Raw genomic sequence first — 19,138 nt, forward strand, 5'->3', positions numbered from 1 at the left:
AGACCAATAGAGATGTAGTAAATTGATAGTTGACTTGAAAATGCATTTTAAAGCCTTTTTTTTCTTTTTCTTTATTCTGATTAAACTTTGTTTAATCTTGGCAAATTTTAAGTAGAGGGCATAAACTGATGTTACTGTTGTAGACTTTATATTAAGAATGAGTAAAAATTCCCTAGGAAATTTTTTTTTTTGTGGATAATTTTAAAAAATGGATTTGTTTTTGTATTACCCAGTAAAGTAATGTGTTTGCTCTCTGATCTCAGAGGGTGTGTTTTTTTTGTTTTTGTTTTTCTGGTTAGTATTGCTGCTTTTAAATGAGCTATCAACATCTGCTGGCTCAAAATATTTATAAATAATCTTATATTTTTAGAGCATAAGTTATGACATTAAATATTAAACAATGTTGTTTCCTTCAGCAGTGAAGATCCTGTAAGTTATATTATAACTATCAATTAAATGTGTACCTTGAATTCAAGATCTCTTTTTTGAAATCTTTTAAAAAATGGTTCCTTAAGATTTTAGAAATCAGCTTTTTAAGGGTGATCAATACACATTTTTTTTTTAATTGAATGTATTTACATTAACTCACCACAATAAAAATGATTGTGACGGTCCCAAGTCCGCAAAAAGCAGGAGGGGTGTAAAGTAATTTAGAAGAGAAACTGTAGTTTTACTAATAATTACACTAAAAAAAAAATTGTCATATTTTAATAGAATATTATAGTAAGTCCTATTATTCCTAATCATTTTGTTAAAGCAATTATTAGTTAATTTTCAATGTTTTGTTGTTTTGTTATGTTTTATATATTAAAAGTTTTTTTTACAGTAAATACAAGAGCTTGAGCTGGCAATTAAAATTAAATACTGAACTCTTTGATTGTGAAACTTTTACAAAAGTTTGAATTTTCTTAAATTTCCTGGTTCAAATGCTTTTACCAATTGATTAAATTTTAGACATGATTAGACATAGATTTTAATGAGGCGCACTATCTTTATTTTTCCTTTATTTTTATTTGGATTTTTATTAATCGAAAGCAATTTTTATTGGTATTGTTTTATTTATTATATGATTTTATGATGGTTATAATTAGAGGTGTTTAAGTAATGGAAAAAAGTTATGTTATTTTAAGTAATTTCTGAACAATGAAATATTATATAAATTTTAGTACTAGAAAGATAGGTAGTAACCTATAAGTATGATATGTAGCATAACTAAGCTTTCAATGGTTTTCTCAACTTAGTCCAGCGGCAATAGAGCAACTTTCTGCTTCAACTGATGACTGTAGTAAAGACTTAAATGCACAGTGCAATTTTTTAAGCATTTTAGGATAGTCATTTGATCCTCCAGGCATTTCTTTTTTGATTTTAAAACTGGAGTTTTGGATTTTTAGATTAAAAAAATTAATGAAGAAGCAGTTAGAACAGTTAAAGCTAAAAATGGATTTTTATTAAATTTTTTTTTTTAGATTTTTTTGTTTTGTTTTTTAAATTTGGTTACATATAAATTACAAAATTAATTCACTTTTTCATTGAATAAAAATCATAAATTAAAAAAAAAAGAAATTGTCATTGATTATAAAGAATGCACATTTTTTAATAACTTAGATAAATTAAGTTTTTGTCTTTGAATTATGTTAATTATGTTAGTTATGCAAACTCTTTTCAGCATAGAACCAACAAATTGTTTTTGGAACTTTTTTTCCATAGTTCTCTAATACACATTTTAATTTGTCAAGATTACTTAAATGTTATTTTGATAATTCTTTATCAATTCAACTCCAAATAATATCTACTGAATGGAGATTAGGTGAATATGGTAACCAATTCATTGTTTCAATATCATTTTCTGCAAACCATACTTAGGTGTACTTTGAAGTATGAGCAGTTGACCAATCTTGTTGAAATATCCAAGATTTTTCTCATTTCAAAGCAACTAACTAATGGAATTTTCACATATTGAAGTAATTCAACATACTTTTCAGAATTAATTCTTCCAGAATGTAAACAGTATTGTTCATTACCTTGAAAGGTAAAACATCCCCAAACAAATATAGACCATCCTCCTTTTTGAACAGTCTGTTTAACAAATTTTGAATTGTATTTTTTTGTGAGACAATCTTTTGGCTGTCTTAATTGATTTTTGATTTATGATTTCTGTAAATAAAATAGTTTTTTTTTCATTTTTTCTATAGTCCAGTTTTTATGTTTTTTACACCACTTTAGTCTTTTTTAATCAAAAGGATTTAGTAGTGGCATCTTAGTAGAACTATTTTATACTTGATTCCTATTCTTACAGTGCTCAGTGAAAGAGATTTATTCCTGAAATAATAATTCAAGTTGCAAATTCTTTAAAACTGGCTTTAGGATCAGTTCTTACATTTCTAAAAAATACTGTATTATCAAAAGTAGGAGATACCAAAGGCCTTCCAGTCTTTTTCTGGAGATTCTTGTTAAAATAAAATTCTCCTTTTTCTGATCTATTTTTCTGAAACTTTAATCCTGCATACATACATACATACATACATACATACATACATACATACATACATACATACATACATACATACATACATACATACATACATACATATATATATATATATATACATACAGAGGCGTAGAAAGAATTTTTTGGTGTTCGAGATAGGTAACTTCCAGACATGGAGCAAACTCCAAACATTTATATGTTTATACTTATGTCAAATAATGACGGTTTGCAAAAAAAATTGCGATGATTGGAAGCTGGGAACAAAAAAGCCCCAAAATTTTCGCCCCCCCTGCCCTAACCGTGAAAGCAACAAGTTGATGAAGTATTTTTTGTACTATTCTTAACTAGACTTATATTCATCGATAAATTTTAAGTTTCATAGTATTATCTATTAGCGTTTAAAAATTATTACCATATAAAATTTGCAGCCCCCTCAAGTTGAGGGGGGTTTAAACTTTATATGGTCATAATTTTTGAACGCTAAAATATTTTAAAATGAAGTCTAAAATTTATTGATGAATATAAGTCTAGTTAAGAATAGTACAAAAAATTCTTCATCAACTTGATGCTCTCACGTTTGGGGCAGGGGGGGCGAAAATTTTGGGGCTTTTTTGTACCCAGCCTCCAATCATCGCAATTTTTTGCAAACCGTCATTATTTGACATAAGTATAAGCATATAAATGTTTGGAGTTTGCTCCATGTCTAGAAGTTACCTATCTCGAACACCAAAAAATTCTTTCTACGCCTATGCATACATACAATGTAAATATGTATATACATACAATGTGTTTGTATATACATACAATATCTATATCTATATATTTACATTTCAAAAATTTAAAATTTTTTATCAGTTTACTTTCAAACTTCAAACTCATGAAGAGAACATTTTTTTAAACTTAAAAAGTTGACTAGTTTAATAGTTCTTTAATTGCAGACCTTTTTGATAAAATTTAATTTTAATATAATTATACATTTAATATGTAGAGTTTTGATTATTTTTCTTATAAAGTCTTTTGTAAAAAAATCTTACAAAGTTAATTCTAAATTATATTTATAAATCTTTTTATTGCTATAAAGTTAATGAGCACAAAAAAATGTCATGTTGCTGAATTTTTTTAACAAGATAATGGTAGTCCTGACAATTCAATATTTGTGGGAATACTTAGGTCAACAAACTAAAACATGAAAACCCCAAAATAAAGACAAACATTTTGCAATGCATTATGGTTTAGCATCACTCCAAATGTCATTATAAATCTTGTTGACTCATTGTTGTATTGTTGCTAAACTGTAATAAATCAAAAGATTGCACAGCCATTTAATTGAAAAACAATATTAAAATGGGCACATTAAAATGGTGGTTAAAACTTTAATAGAAAATATTTGAACCATCTCTATCATTTTGCACAAGAACCAAATATTTGGATTTAGTTTTAAAAAATTAGTTGAAAATGATTTCTTTTTACAATAAAGTCATGATGATTTTTTTACTTTTTGAAATTAATATTCATTAGAAAAAAAGCTATAATTAAAAAAAACAGAAAAAAGATTCATCAATATCAATCTTACAGTTATAAAGTTACTGAAAAGTTTCATTTCTAATTGTCTCTATAAATATGAACAGTGATATATAAATATATAAAAGTTCCAGAATCAAATGTCAAGCAATTTTCCTGACATTTGTATAAAAATCTTGTATTCTTAGAAAAAATAACTTTTAATTTCTAGAATTTCCCAGCTGAAAATTTATTAAAATCTGAGAACTATTATAAATGGAAATGTGCAAATGGAGCTGAACAACATGCTACAGTTGTGCGTCAGGTAGTTAACATTTTTATTGATTTATTTTTTTATTAGACTTATTAAGTTCTTTATTTTTATTGTACTTAATACCAATATTTAGTTAGGTTTAAGTTCTCTTTCTTATTCATGATACAAATACTCTTATTTAGTTATTTAATCAGTTTTTTATTATTATCATTATTAATATGATGATTTTTATTATTATTATTATTATTATTATTATTATTATTATTATTATACAGATAAAATGTCTTTATTTTATAAATCTTATCTATGTAGTGTCCCTATATTAATGATATCATAAAAATAGTACACTCATCGTTAATAAAACTTAATAAATTATAATTATTACACATTTTCACAAGACGCACAACTTGTTTATCATGACCTTTTGTAAGAACAAAAACAAGTTTGTTGTTTCAATCTGTTTCACACTACTCTTAATGCTCAGCATAGAGAGGGTATTGAGTTCATCATGTGTGTGTGTGTGTGTGTGTGTGTGTTTGTGTGTGTGTGTGTGTGTGTGTGTGTGTGTGTGTGTGTGTGTGTGTGTGTGTGTGTGTGTGTGTGTGTGTATAGATATATACACTGTGTGGCAAACTGCATTAGTAGAAAAGTTTACTGGATAAAACATTCAAGGTATTGTATAGTCATTGTAGTTTCAATTCTAATATATGCAATTTGTAAAGTTTCAATATTTTAAGAATATTAGAATAGTCAATTGCTTTAGAAAAGCAGTAAAAATATTCAAATTAATAGTGATGTAAATCCCATTGATCTACAGTACGATATAGACAACTTTTAGAAATCTCAACCAGTACTCATTCCAGATAGTGTTAATGTCAACATTTTGAATATTTTTAAATATTTATGTAGATCTGGTATCAAGTTATGCTAAGTAGCATTGAGTTTGTAGTAGAAATTTTGAGTGCAAAGGACCAAGAACTCATTGATAATGAAGTTGTTTTAGATGATTATCGTCTTGTACAACCATCAACAGATGTAGGTAAAAATGCTCTCAAATTAAGATTGAGCTGATAGTCATTGGGCCTTACAAATTAATATACAATTTGCTGGGAAAACAAAAACAAAACATTGATTATCACTTTTTCTTTCAAAAATAATAAAATTGAATTTTTAGATTTTGGTTCATATTTTATAAGGCACTTTTTTCTGTTAAAATAAATCAAATGGTTTTCATAATTCTTTTTATATTGAAAATGTGATGCAGGTTATCAAAAATACCACTTTTGTTTTTAAACTTTTTAAAATATCTCCTAAAATCCAAACAATTTCATTTCAGTCATGTGTTTCACAGGGAACTTGAAAAAGTAATGCTTTTAATTTACTTTGTCATGATTAGCTCCTGATTTTTTTGGAAGAACTGATTTTCCTAAAAGGTTAATACTTCCATGTAAACTGAGTGTTAAAATACCCTTGCTTACTTTTAAAATGGTTCTGCATGAGAAATGGGGTCAAAACTTGCTATCGACTCCATATAACCCAGGAAATCACCATTATTTTTGCATTAGTTGTATTAATTTGTTTTTGCATTTTTCACTGAAACCAATTGTTTTGGCAAAAAATCTAAAACAAGTTTATGCAAGGTTTTTTTCTCACAAAACATTTCATGGATTCTTAATGTTGTTTGTTTCTCTTGTCAGATTTGGATTTTTTCAATTATTAAACTCTTGAATGCATAAAACTTTGTTTTTGAGCTATCTGAATAGCTCTGGTAGCTTAGCTGATTTTGAAATAAAACATTTTATTTTTTGTTTATGAAGCAAAAAATGTTTTGTTACTATGAACAACAGTTAAAAATATGATCCTTTAAAGATGTTATTAAAGTGTTTAAATTAGAAAAATTGGTCTTTGATTGCTGACAGAAATTTATTTTACTCAAAAATACAGTTAAAAAATAATTTTTGTTGTTCTAAGCTAGAAAAAGCAAGCAAAATTCATTCTATTGATATTGGTATGTTTATTCTTAATTTAGTAAATTATGTGATAATTATGTTATTTATGAGTATATTGTATTGTATTGATTTGTGTCTGTGAAAACAAAAGCATAAAAAATCAGGTAACCTGGCAACCTGGCAAAAATAAAGTCAGTTTTTTGGTGAATGTTAGTGTTTCTAACAAAATTTTAAGTGTTACAATTAAAAGTGTGTAAAGAAAACAAATGTGAAAGTAGAAAAACTACTAAATAAAGTGACTCATCAATTTTTATTTAAACCCAAATGATAATTATAATGCATCAATATAGATGATAAAGTATTTCAAAGATATTAATTTATACTTGTGGACATTTAGTAAAATTTTAAAGTTTTGGTTTAGTGGTCCCATAGCTTGCATTACAATCATAACTATTTGATGCTTTTTTCAAAGAAATCTTTGATGTTTCTACAAAGTTTTCTTTTTTTCTTTTTTTAACCCCCAGTACTTTTCAATAACTTTTGATTCTGGGCAGTACGGAGGATTAGCTGTTTTAGACACAATTTTCATATCATTTTGTTCATAAATAGGTCAGAAGTGAAGTCAATTATCATATGATTTGAGAGGTAAAAATATTTTTGTAAGCACTCTTTAACATATTTGACCATAAAGTGCGGATTTTCAAATAAAAGGTACTGGTTTTTTGCCACAACTGCAAATAGCTTGTCAAATCAAGGCTTTTTTAACAAAATTATTATGTTAAATGGATTTTAATTTCTTATCTGCTTATCCTCTGTATTTGGAATTATCATAGACAGCCCCAGGAATTTTTTGATGTTGGATTTAATAAGAGTTTCATCATCTTCAATAATACAGAAATTTTTAAAATTAAAATTGTTGTACATCTTTCTGCAGTGGGTTCTTTCACTTTTTTCTTGAGTTAATGAATGTTTGGAGCCTTTTATGATGAAATATTATATTAAAAGAATGAAGAGAATATTTCACACTTTTGCAACAAAGCAATTCAAAAATCTGTATTTCTTTGCATTCTCTAAGAGATCTGGGAGAGGCCTGTGAGAGACCTGGGTTAATCTTGAAACCATTAATAAGTTTTCTAACTGGTTTTTTTTTATCTTGAAAAATTCTCCTTTCATTGCCAGATTTATGTTTGATCGATTTTGTTTGAGAAAAAGGTTGACATAACTAATGGCATAGAAGATGTATTTGCTACTCTTTTTCTATTGAATTGTAGCTTCTTTTTGGAATTTTCTAAATATTTGTGCATAATTTTTTTTCTAATCATTAAAAACTTTTTAATTCAAACATTAAAAAAAAAATAACATTATTCCACATTTATTTTGTTTACATGGCCTAAGGTCAAGTATTTAAATCAATATATAACTGTTGCTGAATTCAAAAAAAGTCTTTTGGAGAATTTTATGAAATTGTTGGTTTCCAGAACTTTAATTTTTTTTATTTTCAGAAAAATTTGAAATAAAAAAAAAAAAAAAAAAAAAAAAAAATGTATTGAGCTCTTGTTGTATTTAAATTCACCTAAAACTTTGCTAACAAAGTTTAAGTAATATACAGGTATCTTTATATAATTATTGAACGGAATAAGCTTTCAAAATATCATGGGATTGCCAGGAAAATGAGGAGCAAAAAAAAAATCATCATATTTTGCAATTAGGAGAATATAATTGCTAGTATTACAGCAATTATTGTTATGTACAATTATCATTCCATTTGTCGCATAGTATATTTGAAAAAACTAAATAGTATTTGAAAATGAATATAATATGTCTATTATTAGTGCAAAAATGAAATTTACCAATTTTTTTCCTCTAAAGGATAAAATAAGTGCATGTTTTATAATTAGTTTGTTAAATCTATTAGAGAACTGATCTGTTGAATCGTTAGTTTATTTTTATGAAGGTAACTGTGGGTCTGCATTTATTGAGGTTCTAGTTGGAAGATCAAGTTGGTCAATGAACGAGGAATTTAAAGTATTTACTATTTTGTTGCAGTTAATAACATGTACCAATCAATTCTTTTTATAATTTTTGAAAAAAGTGTTATAGCCAAATTTTATGTAATTTTGTTGCAGGTATTGCTTGCTGCATCCAGTTTTATGTCACCTAGTGAAAGCAAGTCTGGTAAAGAATTAACAAGGGTCAGAATATTTGGTATGTCTCCCTGATGCTTTTTTTCTTGTTTTATGGATTAGTCTTCCATTTTCTTGTGTTTTTTTTGTGAATAAAATTTTATTCAAAGTTTGCTTTAAGGTAATGAATGTATTGTCAAGTCAGTTGCAGAGGAGAAATGGAATCAAGTTAAAGTTGTTTGCACGCAACTATATTGTCAGGTTAAACAAGCTTTTTTCTGTGGCTCTTTCTTCCTAACGAGTTGCTTCGTTTAAACATCATTAGAACTTTGTTGCAATACACTGTTAGAATTGACATTTTTTCTATAAATTCTTTTTTTTATATACCCTTTGATTATCAGAGAAAAAAATAACAAAAAGTTTAAAATTAGAAAACTATGTATTTTCTATTGATGTTTTGTTTTTTTCTATTTTTCAACTGAAGGATATGATTTGTCATTTATAAAAATTCATCCACCTCCTGATACAAAAATCCAAATATCATCAGGTTTAAAAAATAGTCGCAAGGTAATATATCATTAATTAAATATACAGATTGTAATATTTATGTAAACAACAGATATACTTTTAGAGAGCTCTTAACACTTGAATCTTTCCACAGCACTTTCTATTGCTTATCATTTGTTATAACTTTTTAATATGTATGCAGTAATTATATATATTAATATTATACTCTGAAGTGTCAACAGGCTCTGCATTTTTGTGCTTGCGTGTTCTGTAATTAAAGTACTGAGTGGAGCACAGAATTAGATAAGATTTTTACTCAAAGCATGACCAGGAAATGCAAATTCCATATTGCAGACTACTTTTTTTATAATTAAATACTTTTTTATGGGTTTAAGTTTTTTTGTTGTTGAAAATAAGAAGTTTTGAGCTGAAAATTGAAGTTTTCTGTTTACTAAATAAACAAAACAAACACTTAACTTAATCTTCTTGTGCTGATAAATAAATCGAATAATATCTTAAACATTTTCCCTTATATAAATTTCCTATAGTTTATGTAAAATAAACAAGAGGAGATACAGAATTTTATACCATTTAAGAATTCAGAAAAAATCTTAAATCAAACACCTGCACTAAAAACTACTCAGCAGTTCACGCAAATGGTAATTACAAGCTAAAATGTTGATAAAAGAAGTGTTATTTAAATTAAACCAAATTAAGCGCTGCCTTAAGTGCTATCACAATACTCTTTTTTCTAAACAAAAAATCATCCATGGTAATTAAAAAGTGCTCGAAAACTTTTCAAGTTTACAAAGTATTTAAATTTGTTTTCTACGAAATAACTACTAATTTAAATTGCATGCAAATCATCAACTCTGAAGACATATTTTTACCACTTAACTTCACCTCCATTTAGCAACCTCTAAATAACAAAAAAATGAATGAACTTTAATTGAAATTAATAGGTATGCAAAAACATATATATCTGTATGTATATTTATTTATATTTATATTTGTATATGTATATATGAACAGCATCTTAAAGAAAATCTGTAGATGTGGACTCATAAATTTCAACCTGTCATAAAATCAGAAACCATAACAAACAATTCTAATTGCAGGCACTCTTCTTGTTGAATACAACAACAGTAGTCTGCGATCATGTGTTTGTTTACAGCCAAAATATCTATTCTCCATCACTTTCAAATATTAATACACTTGCATTTTCTGAAGAAGGTTCCTTGAAAATAGGGATAAAGGGGATAAATTAATAATGAACCACCTAAACCTTCTAATAAAGCAGTCAAAAAGACAGAAAATGCTTATAGGCTGACAACGCTTTGGTAGAAGTCACCCTCACTGCACAATCAACTCAGGCTGACCATAGTTCACAACTGCAATACAAGCCCAGCAACAAAACAGTAATGGGTTTTTAAAACCGAGCAACAGGGTGGGTAAACATGGGTAAATATTAAAATGCTCATAAAAAATTTGATGTAATAAAAAAAATCTATTGACATATTTGAGACTCCTAAAATTGGCCAGTGTTCAGCAAATCCCATGTAGTGATTGGATTTTTTTCACTCAAATTTTTACATTTGCAACTCTTGAATACTTGTTTAATTAAATCTAAAATGGTTGTATAAAAGAATTAGATTTTTTTTTTTTTTTTTTGATAATAGAAAAAATAATAGAAGTGCTAGTGTTACATTTTAATTATTTAATTTTTTCTTTAAGAAAATTGTCTTGGGGAATTTTAGACTGAAAAGTAACTCTGATGATGAAAATGACTTAGCTCTTTCAACAGCAAGTTTTTTTCAAAAACGAAAGAGTTCAGAATCTCTTGAAAAACCTGCCAAAGTTTCAATGGCCAATGCTGCTCGAACATCATTAGGGTCACCAAAACCTTTAGTGTATCCTTCCACATCATCAGAATCCTCAAAAACTATCAATATATCAACTGATCGTAGAGCTGAAGTATCAGCTTCTTTACTGAGTTTACCCACTATAGATAAAACTAAAAATATATTCCCAAAAATGAAAAATGAGAGACAAAATAGAAATGTTCTTGATGTTGATAATGCTGTAAGTCTCTTTTTGCTGCTTTAATTTTTAGCCCTATTTAATGCTATATTTATATCTGTATATTTTAATTATAATATAAAAATGAATCTTTGTTTGGTTTTACATTTAAAAACATGATGCAAACTTTTAACAAGATAAATAGTGGTATAATTAGCAGTTCTAACAAAAATTGGTTCAATCTAAAAGTGGGTAAAAATCATTCTAATTTCTATCAGCACTATTCACTTTTCACTAGCAGACAAAACGGAAATGCATTGAAGAATCTGAGGTATATGTCACAGTTGACAACTGTGACAGTAACAGAAATTTCAACCGTAATTTTATTTGCATTCCATTTATTTTTAAAAAACATGTTTTTTATTGTTGTAAAACAAATATAATTATTTAAATATGACTTCTTTACTACAGAACTTTCCAGAAGTGCTCATGGTTTGTTTTCATTTAGTCTCAGCTCTTTAAATCTGTTAACTGTTCAATGTTTAACTTAAATTTTATTTTATGAAGAAAATAAATTTTGCTTGATTCAAATTCTACTTGATTAGTGTTTTGTTAGAAATTTATCTAAAGGGGTTTGATTTTGATTTTGATCAGCCAAATAAGAAAAATAAAAGAGTAGTTATCAATGAGTTATATAAAGGTTAGTAATACATAGATTTTTTTTTAAGCTTTAGTTCTTGCTATTGAGAAATCATCTTTTGTCCTTTTTTTTTTTATAGAAGTTTCTAAAAAGTCAAAAAGAAAACAACATGATTCATTTAACAAAATTTTAGTAAATAGTCTTTTTTTTTTTTTTTTTTTGTAATTTGTTTCTAATGGTTGTGTTAATGTTATACTTGTGTAATGTTATACTTTTTTTTTTGTTATAGAAAAGTGTGGTTTTTGTTTTAAGTGGCTATGAGAACCCACAACGTGGAAATATAAGAGATTTAGGGCTATCTATGGGTGCACAGTATGCTGGATCATGGAACAATTCATGCACCCATTTGCTGTATGTATATTTTTGTGTTATATTTTAAAGAAAGATACTGGGGAACACCTTTATTTTCATGTCATCTACTGGTATTCTGGTAATACCATAAGGTGTTTCAACTGAATGATTATTATGCATCGTTAAACTCTAACTAAAATATGAGTAAGTATTGCAAGCTAGTATATGTTGTATTAAGGTAAAATGATGCAAGTTTGAAAATAATTTTATTTGATTTGTATCATTTTAGTATCATAAATGAAGGCTCCAGGGAAAAAACAATGAGATTCCAAATTTGCCTGAAAAAATTGTGCTAGTGCCATCTAGTAGCATTTTTTGTCGCCTTTCAGAATAGCATATTTCAAAAAGGAAAAAAGTCTATATCTCGAAATAATTATTTTATACACACTTGATATACGCGCACGTTTTTATCAGTTGTGAAAGTTTCTTTTGCTCATATCTTAAAATGAGATTTTTGATTTTTCCCCTGAACCCTTCAAATATAAAAATAGAAAAGTTTGTATTAATCAAAAATAAGTTAAAATCTTTCAAAAAGGAAAAACTTTTAATTGATCTATACTTAATATAAAAATTTGTATATTTTAGTCATTAAAGTAAGTTACAAATATACTAAATCTTAATAATTTATGTTTGGAAATTCATTTTGATAAAATATGATTTTCATTTAAATAAGTGTGCTTTTCGCAACACACCCAAGTTTAATGAAATAAAAGGTATTTTTATTTATTTGAGGATTTAATTCCAATTTATCTTCTTTGTTCATCTACTTTTATTTTTTTCATCTATTGATGATTTTAAGATAAAACTTATAGATAATGAGATATGAACATATGTTAATGTTTAACCAAAAATTAGTTTGCATAACATAGCTTGTCTATTTTTGCTTTGAACTCATTTATGCACTGTGATGTTTTATATTTACATAACTCTTCCTTTTAACTCCTAATAATCAGTTTAGTTTAGCACAAGTAAAGCAACTGTATAGCGCATTGCTTGGGATTAGTTTTTAGTGGATTTAGTGTCCATTGTCAAGGCCACTTTATGATCCCTTTCTTTTTAGATTAGATTATTTAGCAGGACTAAGACAACTGCATAGCTGATTGCTTGGTGTGTGCCATGGCCTTTCTATGATTGAGTCAAGTTCTCTAATAACTTAAAAAATGACTAGAGTACCAAAAATATTAAACATAAAAAACGATCGCCACATCTATCTTTTACAAATATTTCTTTGAAGAAACTTTTTATCTATTAAATCTTACCTATTGCAAAATTTACTTAAATAACTTGCACTTTGTGAGACTATTTTAAATTCGGCAGTTTTATTTTTGGATCTCATTGTTGATGGCTATAATCCTTTAATTTGTAAAAACTTCAACAGCTACATTAACCTGGGAATATACTTACAGATCAATTCACCTATTTGCTGTGAAATCAAGTTGAAATTCTCCGATCATTCTTGAATGTGCTTCGGTTTAGCACATTGCACTATTTTTTTCCCTCTCACTCAATCAGCTTTTTTTGCTTTTTATTGTTCTCCTACTTCAAGAAGGAGAACAATAAAAGGCTCATGTTTTCAAGACAAAGCTAATTTCTCACTTTCACTCCATGAATCGTGTTTTTCTGACCCTAGCTTGTGTTCAGTTTTTCCTAGTTCTCCTTTACTTGGTTCAGACCATACTATGATTTTTCTAAAACTTTTATCTTGTTTTTAACTTCTTCTTCAGACTTGCCTTATCATAACATTCTTACTGCTACCTTGTGCACGACTGAGTTTTGTATAGAAACTCTTAGATTGGGTTCTAAAGATTTTTAGATAATCTTTAACAGTGTCATTAACAAATGCAAGTCTAACATTCCATCTTTATAAAAAGGTTCTGATCTTATTATCTATTTTATTATTTCTGTTATTATTAAGGACAAGGCTGAACTATTTGCAAAGAACTTTTCCTCCATTTCATTTCTCGAGTTCAATGACCATAATCTTCTTGTAATCCCAGAGATCCAAATCACTCTGACTTCATTTGCTAAAGTTATTTCTTTGTTAAGCTCTTCAATTGCTTGTAGTCAAGACAACATTCCTGTCACAGTCTTACAAAAGTTTTCTCTAGAACCCTCATCAATACTCTCTAAACTTCTTAATGTTAAACTGAATCTTGTTTTCCTAAATGATTAATAATGGCTCCAATTTATTAAAACTCTGGAAAACACTCTGAACCCTCTAGCTATCAACTAATCTGTCTTCTCTGTATTATTATCTGAGTCTTTAATTCTTTAATTAACAAACACCTAATATCTTATCTTGAGTCAAACGACTTACTCTCTGACAATCAATCTTCATCCTCTCATTTTTCTGCTGAGTTGTTAACTAATATAACTGAAAGATTCTACCTATTGCCGGTTAATTAGTTCCGATCACCGGTAATTATTAGTAAAGTTTTTTGGACTTTGATCCTCCATTCTTCAACTGACTTATAAACTGTTATGAAAAAAATATTTTTATCATGCGTTAGATGAAGGTGGTGAGGCAAGAATTATTGCTGTTGACATATCAAAGGGTTTCAATAAAGTTTAGCATGTTAGTTTTCTTTATAAGCTCGCTTTGTATGCTGTATCTGAGAAATTTTTTGAGATAATTAAATCATTTCTCTCTAATTGCAGTATTGAAGTTGTCTTTGAAGGCCAACACTCTTCTTTATTTCCAGCAATTTCATGGGTATAACAAGGTTCCATCTAAAGAGATTTTATTTGCTGACAAAACAACTATGTACTCCATTTTTGACAAAAAGTTTTCACTGTATGATTGTTTAGAACAGACAGTCCTGAATCTGATCTTTTTACTATGACAACCTGGGGTGGTAATTAGACCCTCCCTATTTTAGACAAGGTCTAAAATCATTTTGTAAGTGATATTGGCTTCAAATGAATTATTATAACATTATTTCTCAAAACATAATCATATATTGCTGAGAAGCTAAAAAAGGGAAAGTTTCAATTCAGACAAATTTCTTTTAACAAATTTTTTTTTGATAGTTTTGGAAACCAAAAAAAATTAAAAGATATCACTCAATGCAAATTTTTTCGAATAAATATACTATATAATAGACATAAAAACTACATTTTTGACATTTCACTTTCTAATATATTTCTAACTTTTGACCAGATAGAACCAAACAAGGAAAATACTTTTTCTATTGATCCTGAACTAGCAGGACATGTTTAAAGTTAATGTTAGAAATAAATTTGGAAAATCCTTTAGGGAATTTTTTCTTAATTGATTCTTGCTTTTCTGGTTAATGATTGACCACCAATCACTGCACAATTTTATTGATATATTTTGATTGCTTAACATCCTTGTAGGAAATGCATAACAATCTTTTACTTTAAGCAAAATCAACCCATGTACAAAATCCAGAAAATGATTGTAAAGTCATTCTTTAGCCTGATCTTCATTTTTAATTGTCAGGTTTTTACCTTTGAAAAAAAAAATTAAAATCAAATTAGCATATTGCTCTGAAAATCAATTTTTTTGATTTTTAATTCAAAACTTATTTTTACCTAAAATGCAAGGATTGTCCATATATGCAAGATAATGGATGGGTGTAATAGAAATATGAGGATGACTTAGTTCAGGGTTGTTCAGAAGTGAGAGCCACAACTCATCACATTCATGTAGTTGACAGCTGTCACTTTACATCTAGAAAGTATTTTATTTAATCAACATAATGGTTTTATTTTATTATTTTTTCTTTTACACCTATTTGAAGTATTATTTTGTAATAAAAGATTTAACTAAAAAAAATTAAATACTTGATCTAAAATGATACCAAATCTTTTGAGTATGATTTAAGCGTGTTACCTTCTCTAAATATTGCTATCTCTAAATATCAATTTTCAATAATTTTTTCAATCTTGATAGGATATTATGACTATCTACAATTTCTGCATAGTTTGGGTAGTTTTTTGTGTATATTTTTGTACACTCAATTAGAGAGTTTCATCAGTTATCATTTGGTAGCCAAGGCATATGCCCTCCTTTCTCATAATTCTTAAAAAAAAATGTATTTAATAGTTAATCTTAAATTTTTTTATCTTATATTTTTTATAATCTTATATTTTTTATTCTTTAGTTATTAATCAGTAAATATAAAATAATATTTACATGTGGTTGATGTGTATTGCAAAAATATTTCTGCACTTTAACCACGTGTTTGATGACATCTGGGTGTAAAACATCTGTTTCTAAAAGACTTAAATAGTGTATGTAACACCCATATGTTAAAAGATTTAGATATGTTTCTTTAATTAAATCTCTTATTTTTCTTATCTTTTTTTCATTATTTGTTTCCACAGCAAATACTTCTTTGTTGAATGTTTTCTCAAGACATTTAATGACATTACAAAGGAGTTGGTACATTACTTGCTGTTTTTTTTTAATGCTTATCAGTTATGCATAATAGTTTAGACTTAAGTCCATCATATGTACTATGAGCAATAATGGGATCATTAGTTACACTACTCCATTCATTTTGCATAATTGTTATTGTTTTCTCCTCTTGGATTAGTTGATCCATCATTTTGTTTTTTACTTCATGGTAAACTTTTTCTAAGAGCTCTCATCCTAGCATTTAACAGTTACATGAATTATATCCTAGTCTCAATGACTTGACCATGTATTAAAATTCTTGATTTTCAGAAGTTTTAAATGATTTTGTATGCTTGGGGCATCCATAAAGTATTTACACATTAAAATCACTTATTTAGGACCCTGCTTTCTCTTTATATGTGGCTGAATGTTTTAAATGACCCTCCCTTTTGCCCCCTGCGTACATATACATTATTTATTACAATATTAACCCTCCCCACTTTTCAAACAGGCATAAATATTTAAAAATAATAAATATGAAAAAAAAATTCAATTAATTTGACATTTATTTGTTACACTAGCTGGAGTTACCCGGCGTTGCCCGGGCCAATATTTAAACTGGCTTTCCTGATATCTGTACACAAAAATGGGCCCAAAAATAGGCCCAAAAAATGGTCCCCCCTGACCCCGGGGTCAGGGGGGCTCATTTTTTGGGGTATGGGGTCAAAACCCAGCTAAGAACCTTCTCTCCCTCGAGGACTACCCCCATGCCAAATTTCATCGAGATCGGTCCGGCGGTTTGGATTTCTATAGAGAACAAACAAACAAACACACACACATTGCCCTTTATATATATTAAGATAAAGTAATATTGAATTTTTAAAATCATGAAGTTCAATGCTTTTTTTTAAAAAAAACAAAGTTTTAGGAGAGATAGTCAAACTGTGTATATACTAACTTTAACACCCTTCTTCTACTCATTCGTACGTTTTTGGGTTAACTTCCTCTCCACATATCTCCATATATTCTCTATGGAATAACCCTTGTTAAAAAACTCAATTTTTTTTCGGTAATATTTTAAATGGGGCTTTACTCATTCTATTTTGTTGCTAAGCAAAGCATGCCAATAGCCACAAAAACCTTTGCACTTTTTTCGACTTCAGTTACTTCCTCCCATTCTTAAGTCTTTCTTCTCACTTTCCATTGGCATTTTTAATTATAAAGAATATTGTTTTTAAACCTAAAATAAATCAATGCATATAGGCTTAATGTTATAAGAAAATTATAGTTTTCAATATTATTAAACAAGAAATAAGTTTTAACAAATATAAAAATAAAACCAAAAAAATCCAAAATTACCTACAAAAAACCCACTGGGCCCAGATTTTTTAATAAAACCTGGGTTTTTGTCAACCCTGCTGAAGCCACATCAATAGTTACACTAATTACAAAGATGGCACATCAGCTATAAAATGATTATTAACATTTCAGCTAGATGTACAGCAGATAATTGATGAAAATAAACTTGTTGATTAAGACTAGAAGCTATAGTCAAAACTCAAGTTTTTACAGCTACCTTCACCACCAATCATCATTATCTTCATCAACACCAAGACAATTATGTTTTTTAAGCAAGCAATTTATCTTCAAACAATATAGAAAAAGAGGAGCTTAGTGCAAGAATAATAACCAAGGCTTATCATATAAGATCTCCTAAAACTTTATTTGCAGGATCATTGTATTGTATAATAATACATCTAACACAGTTGTAAACGAGTATCAAATGTAGACAGAGATAGCATAAAAGGCATAGCATTATATGCTAGAAGTGATATAACTCAACAGATTAAAAATAAACAACTTAACTTAAAATCCATTAAGCAAGTATGACTTATAATCAAATCTAGTGTTGAATTGTTACTGCTAGGTTGCATAGACCTTGTGACATTAAAAATACAATGTACTAGCTCAATTGATTAAGTCAATTGTATTGTTCAAACAAGGGCTGTTAACTAATAACTGTTCTATTATGCTATTATATGTAGATTTTAATCTACACCACACATGGTATAAGTCTATTTAAATAGATGGTAGAGTTGCAATTGTTGGGCAATTCATCCATCACATGATAAATGGTTTATACTCAATATTCGAAGTTTCAATCGTGTTTAGAGGATAATATTTTAACACAGATGATAAAGTTTCTGACTTACCCTCATTCAAGAAATGTTTATCCATCATCAACACTTTTTAGCTGCCAAATTTGAAGTTCAGACAGCTAGCAATAGTTTTAACTTGTTTAAATGTTTAAGAAATCCATTGTAGAACAAATATTTTCAACATAAACTCCACTTAAAAAAAGGATTAGCGTTTACACAAAAAGCAGTTACAGAAAAACAAGCTATAGATCAAAAACATAAGTTTAAAAACAATAGTGTTAAAAAGATAGTCTAAGAGGCCATATTATCATTTGAAGAAGAGTTAAAAAAAGAATTAGAACTTATACATCTAAGTCTAACCCATAGCGCATACATCTACTTAGTTTGCAGCTAAAAATGTCTACACAAATAAATTTTCAGCCTAGCAATAACAAATGATTCAATAACTATATAAAAAAGAGAAATATACACATTACTAGATTAAATATACACAATTACTAGATTAATTAATTTAATTAATACTTTATTAATTATTACTTATTACATACAATTACTAGATTAATTAAATTAAATATACACATTTCTAGATAAATCAATCAGTATTGGTATCAGCCTAATCTTCCACTTTTTGCACAATCAGTATCTGCATTTTCTAATTGATTTACCGATTTTTCAAAAAAGTATTGCTATAAAATCTTATTTGAG

At 27.7% G+C, this 19,138-nt stretch overlaps 1 protein-coding gene and 1 long non-coding RNA gene across 2 annotated transcripts in view; both read left to right on the plus strand.

Annotated features, from left to right (window-relative positions):
- Positions 1-4,224: 4,224 nt before the first annotated feature.
- On the plus strand, positions 4,225-9,265 carry LOC136086553 (uncharacterized). Its single transcript, XR_010641418.1, has 3 exons — positions 4,225-4,313; positions 8,166-8,236; positions 8,338-9,265. It is a non-coding gene; the product is annotated as an uncharacterized LOC136086553 (long non-coding RNA).
- A 2,341-nt stretch (positions 9,266-11,606) lies between these two features.
- The window catches only part of LOC136085908 (uncharacterized), a 42,733-nt gene continuing 35,201 nt past the window's right edge, over positions 11,607-19,138 (plus strand). Inside the window, exons 1-2 of the mRNA XM_065807756.1 lie at positions 11,607-11,692; positions 11,790-11,911. Coding sequence (XP_065663828.1) covers positions 11,885-11,911 — 27 coding nt within the window. The 5' untranslated portion in view covers positions 11,607-11,692; positions 11,790-11,884. The remainder of the gene's footprint in view (positions 11,693-11,789; positions 11,912-19,138) is intronic.

This window comes from Hydra vulgaris, chromosome 10 (genome assembly GCF_038396675.1).
Source record: "Hydra vulgaris chromosome 10, alternate assembly HydraT2T_AEP".
Classification (NCBI taxonomy): Eukaryota; Metazoa; Cnidaria; class Hydrozoa; order Anthoathecata; family Hydridae; genus Hydra; species Hydra vulgaris.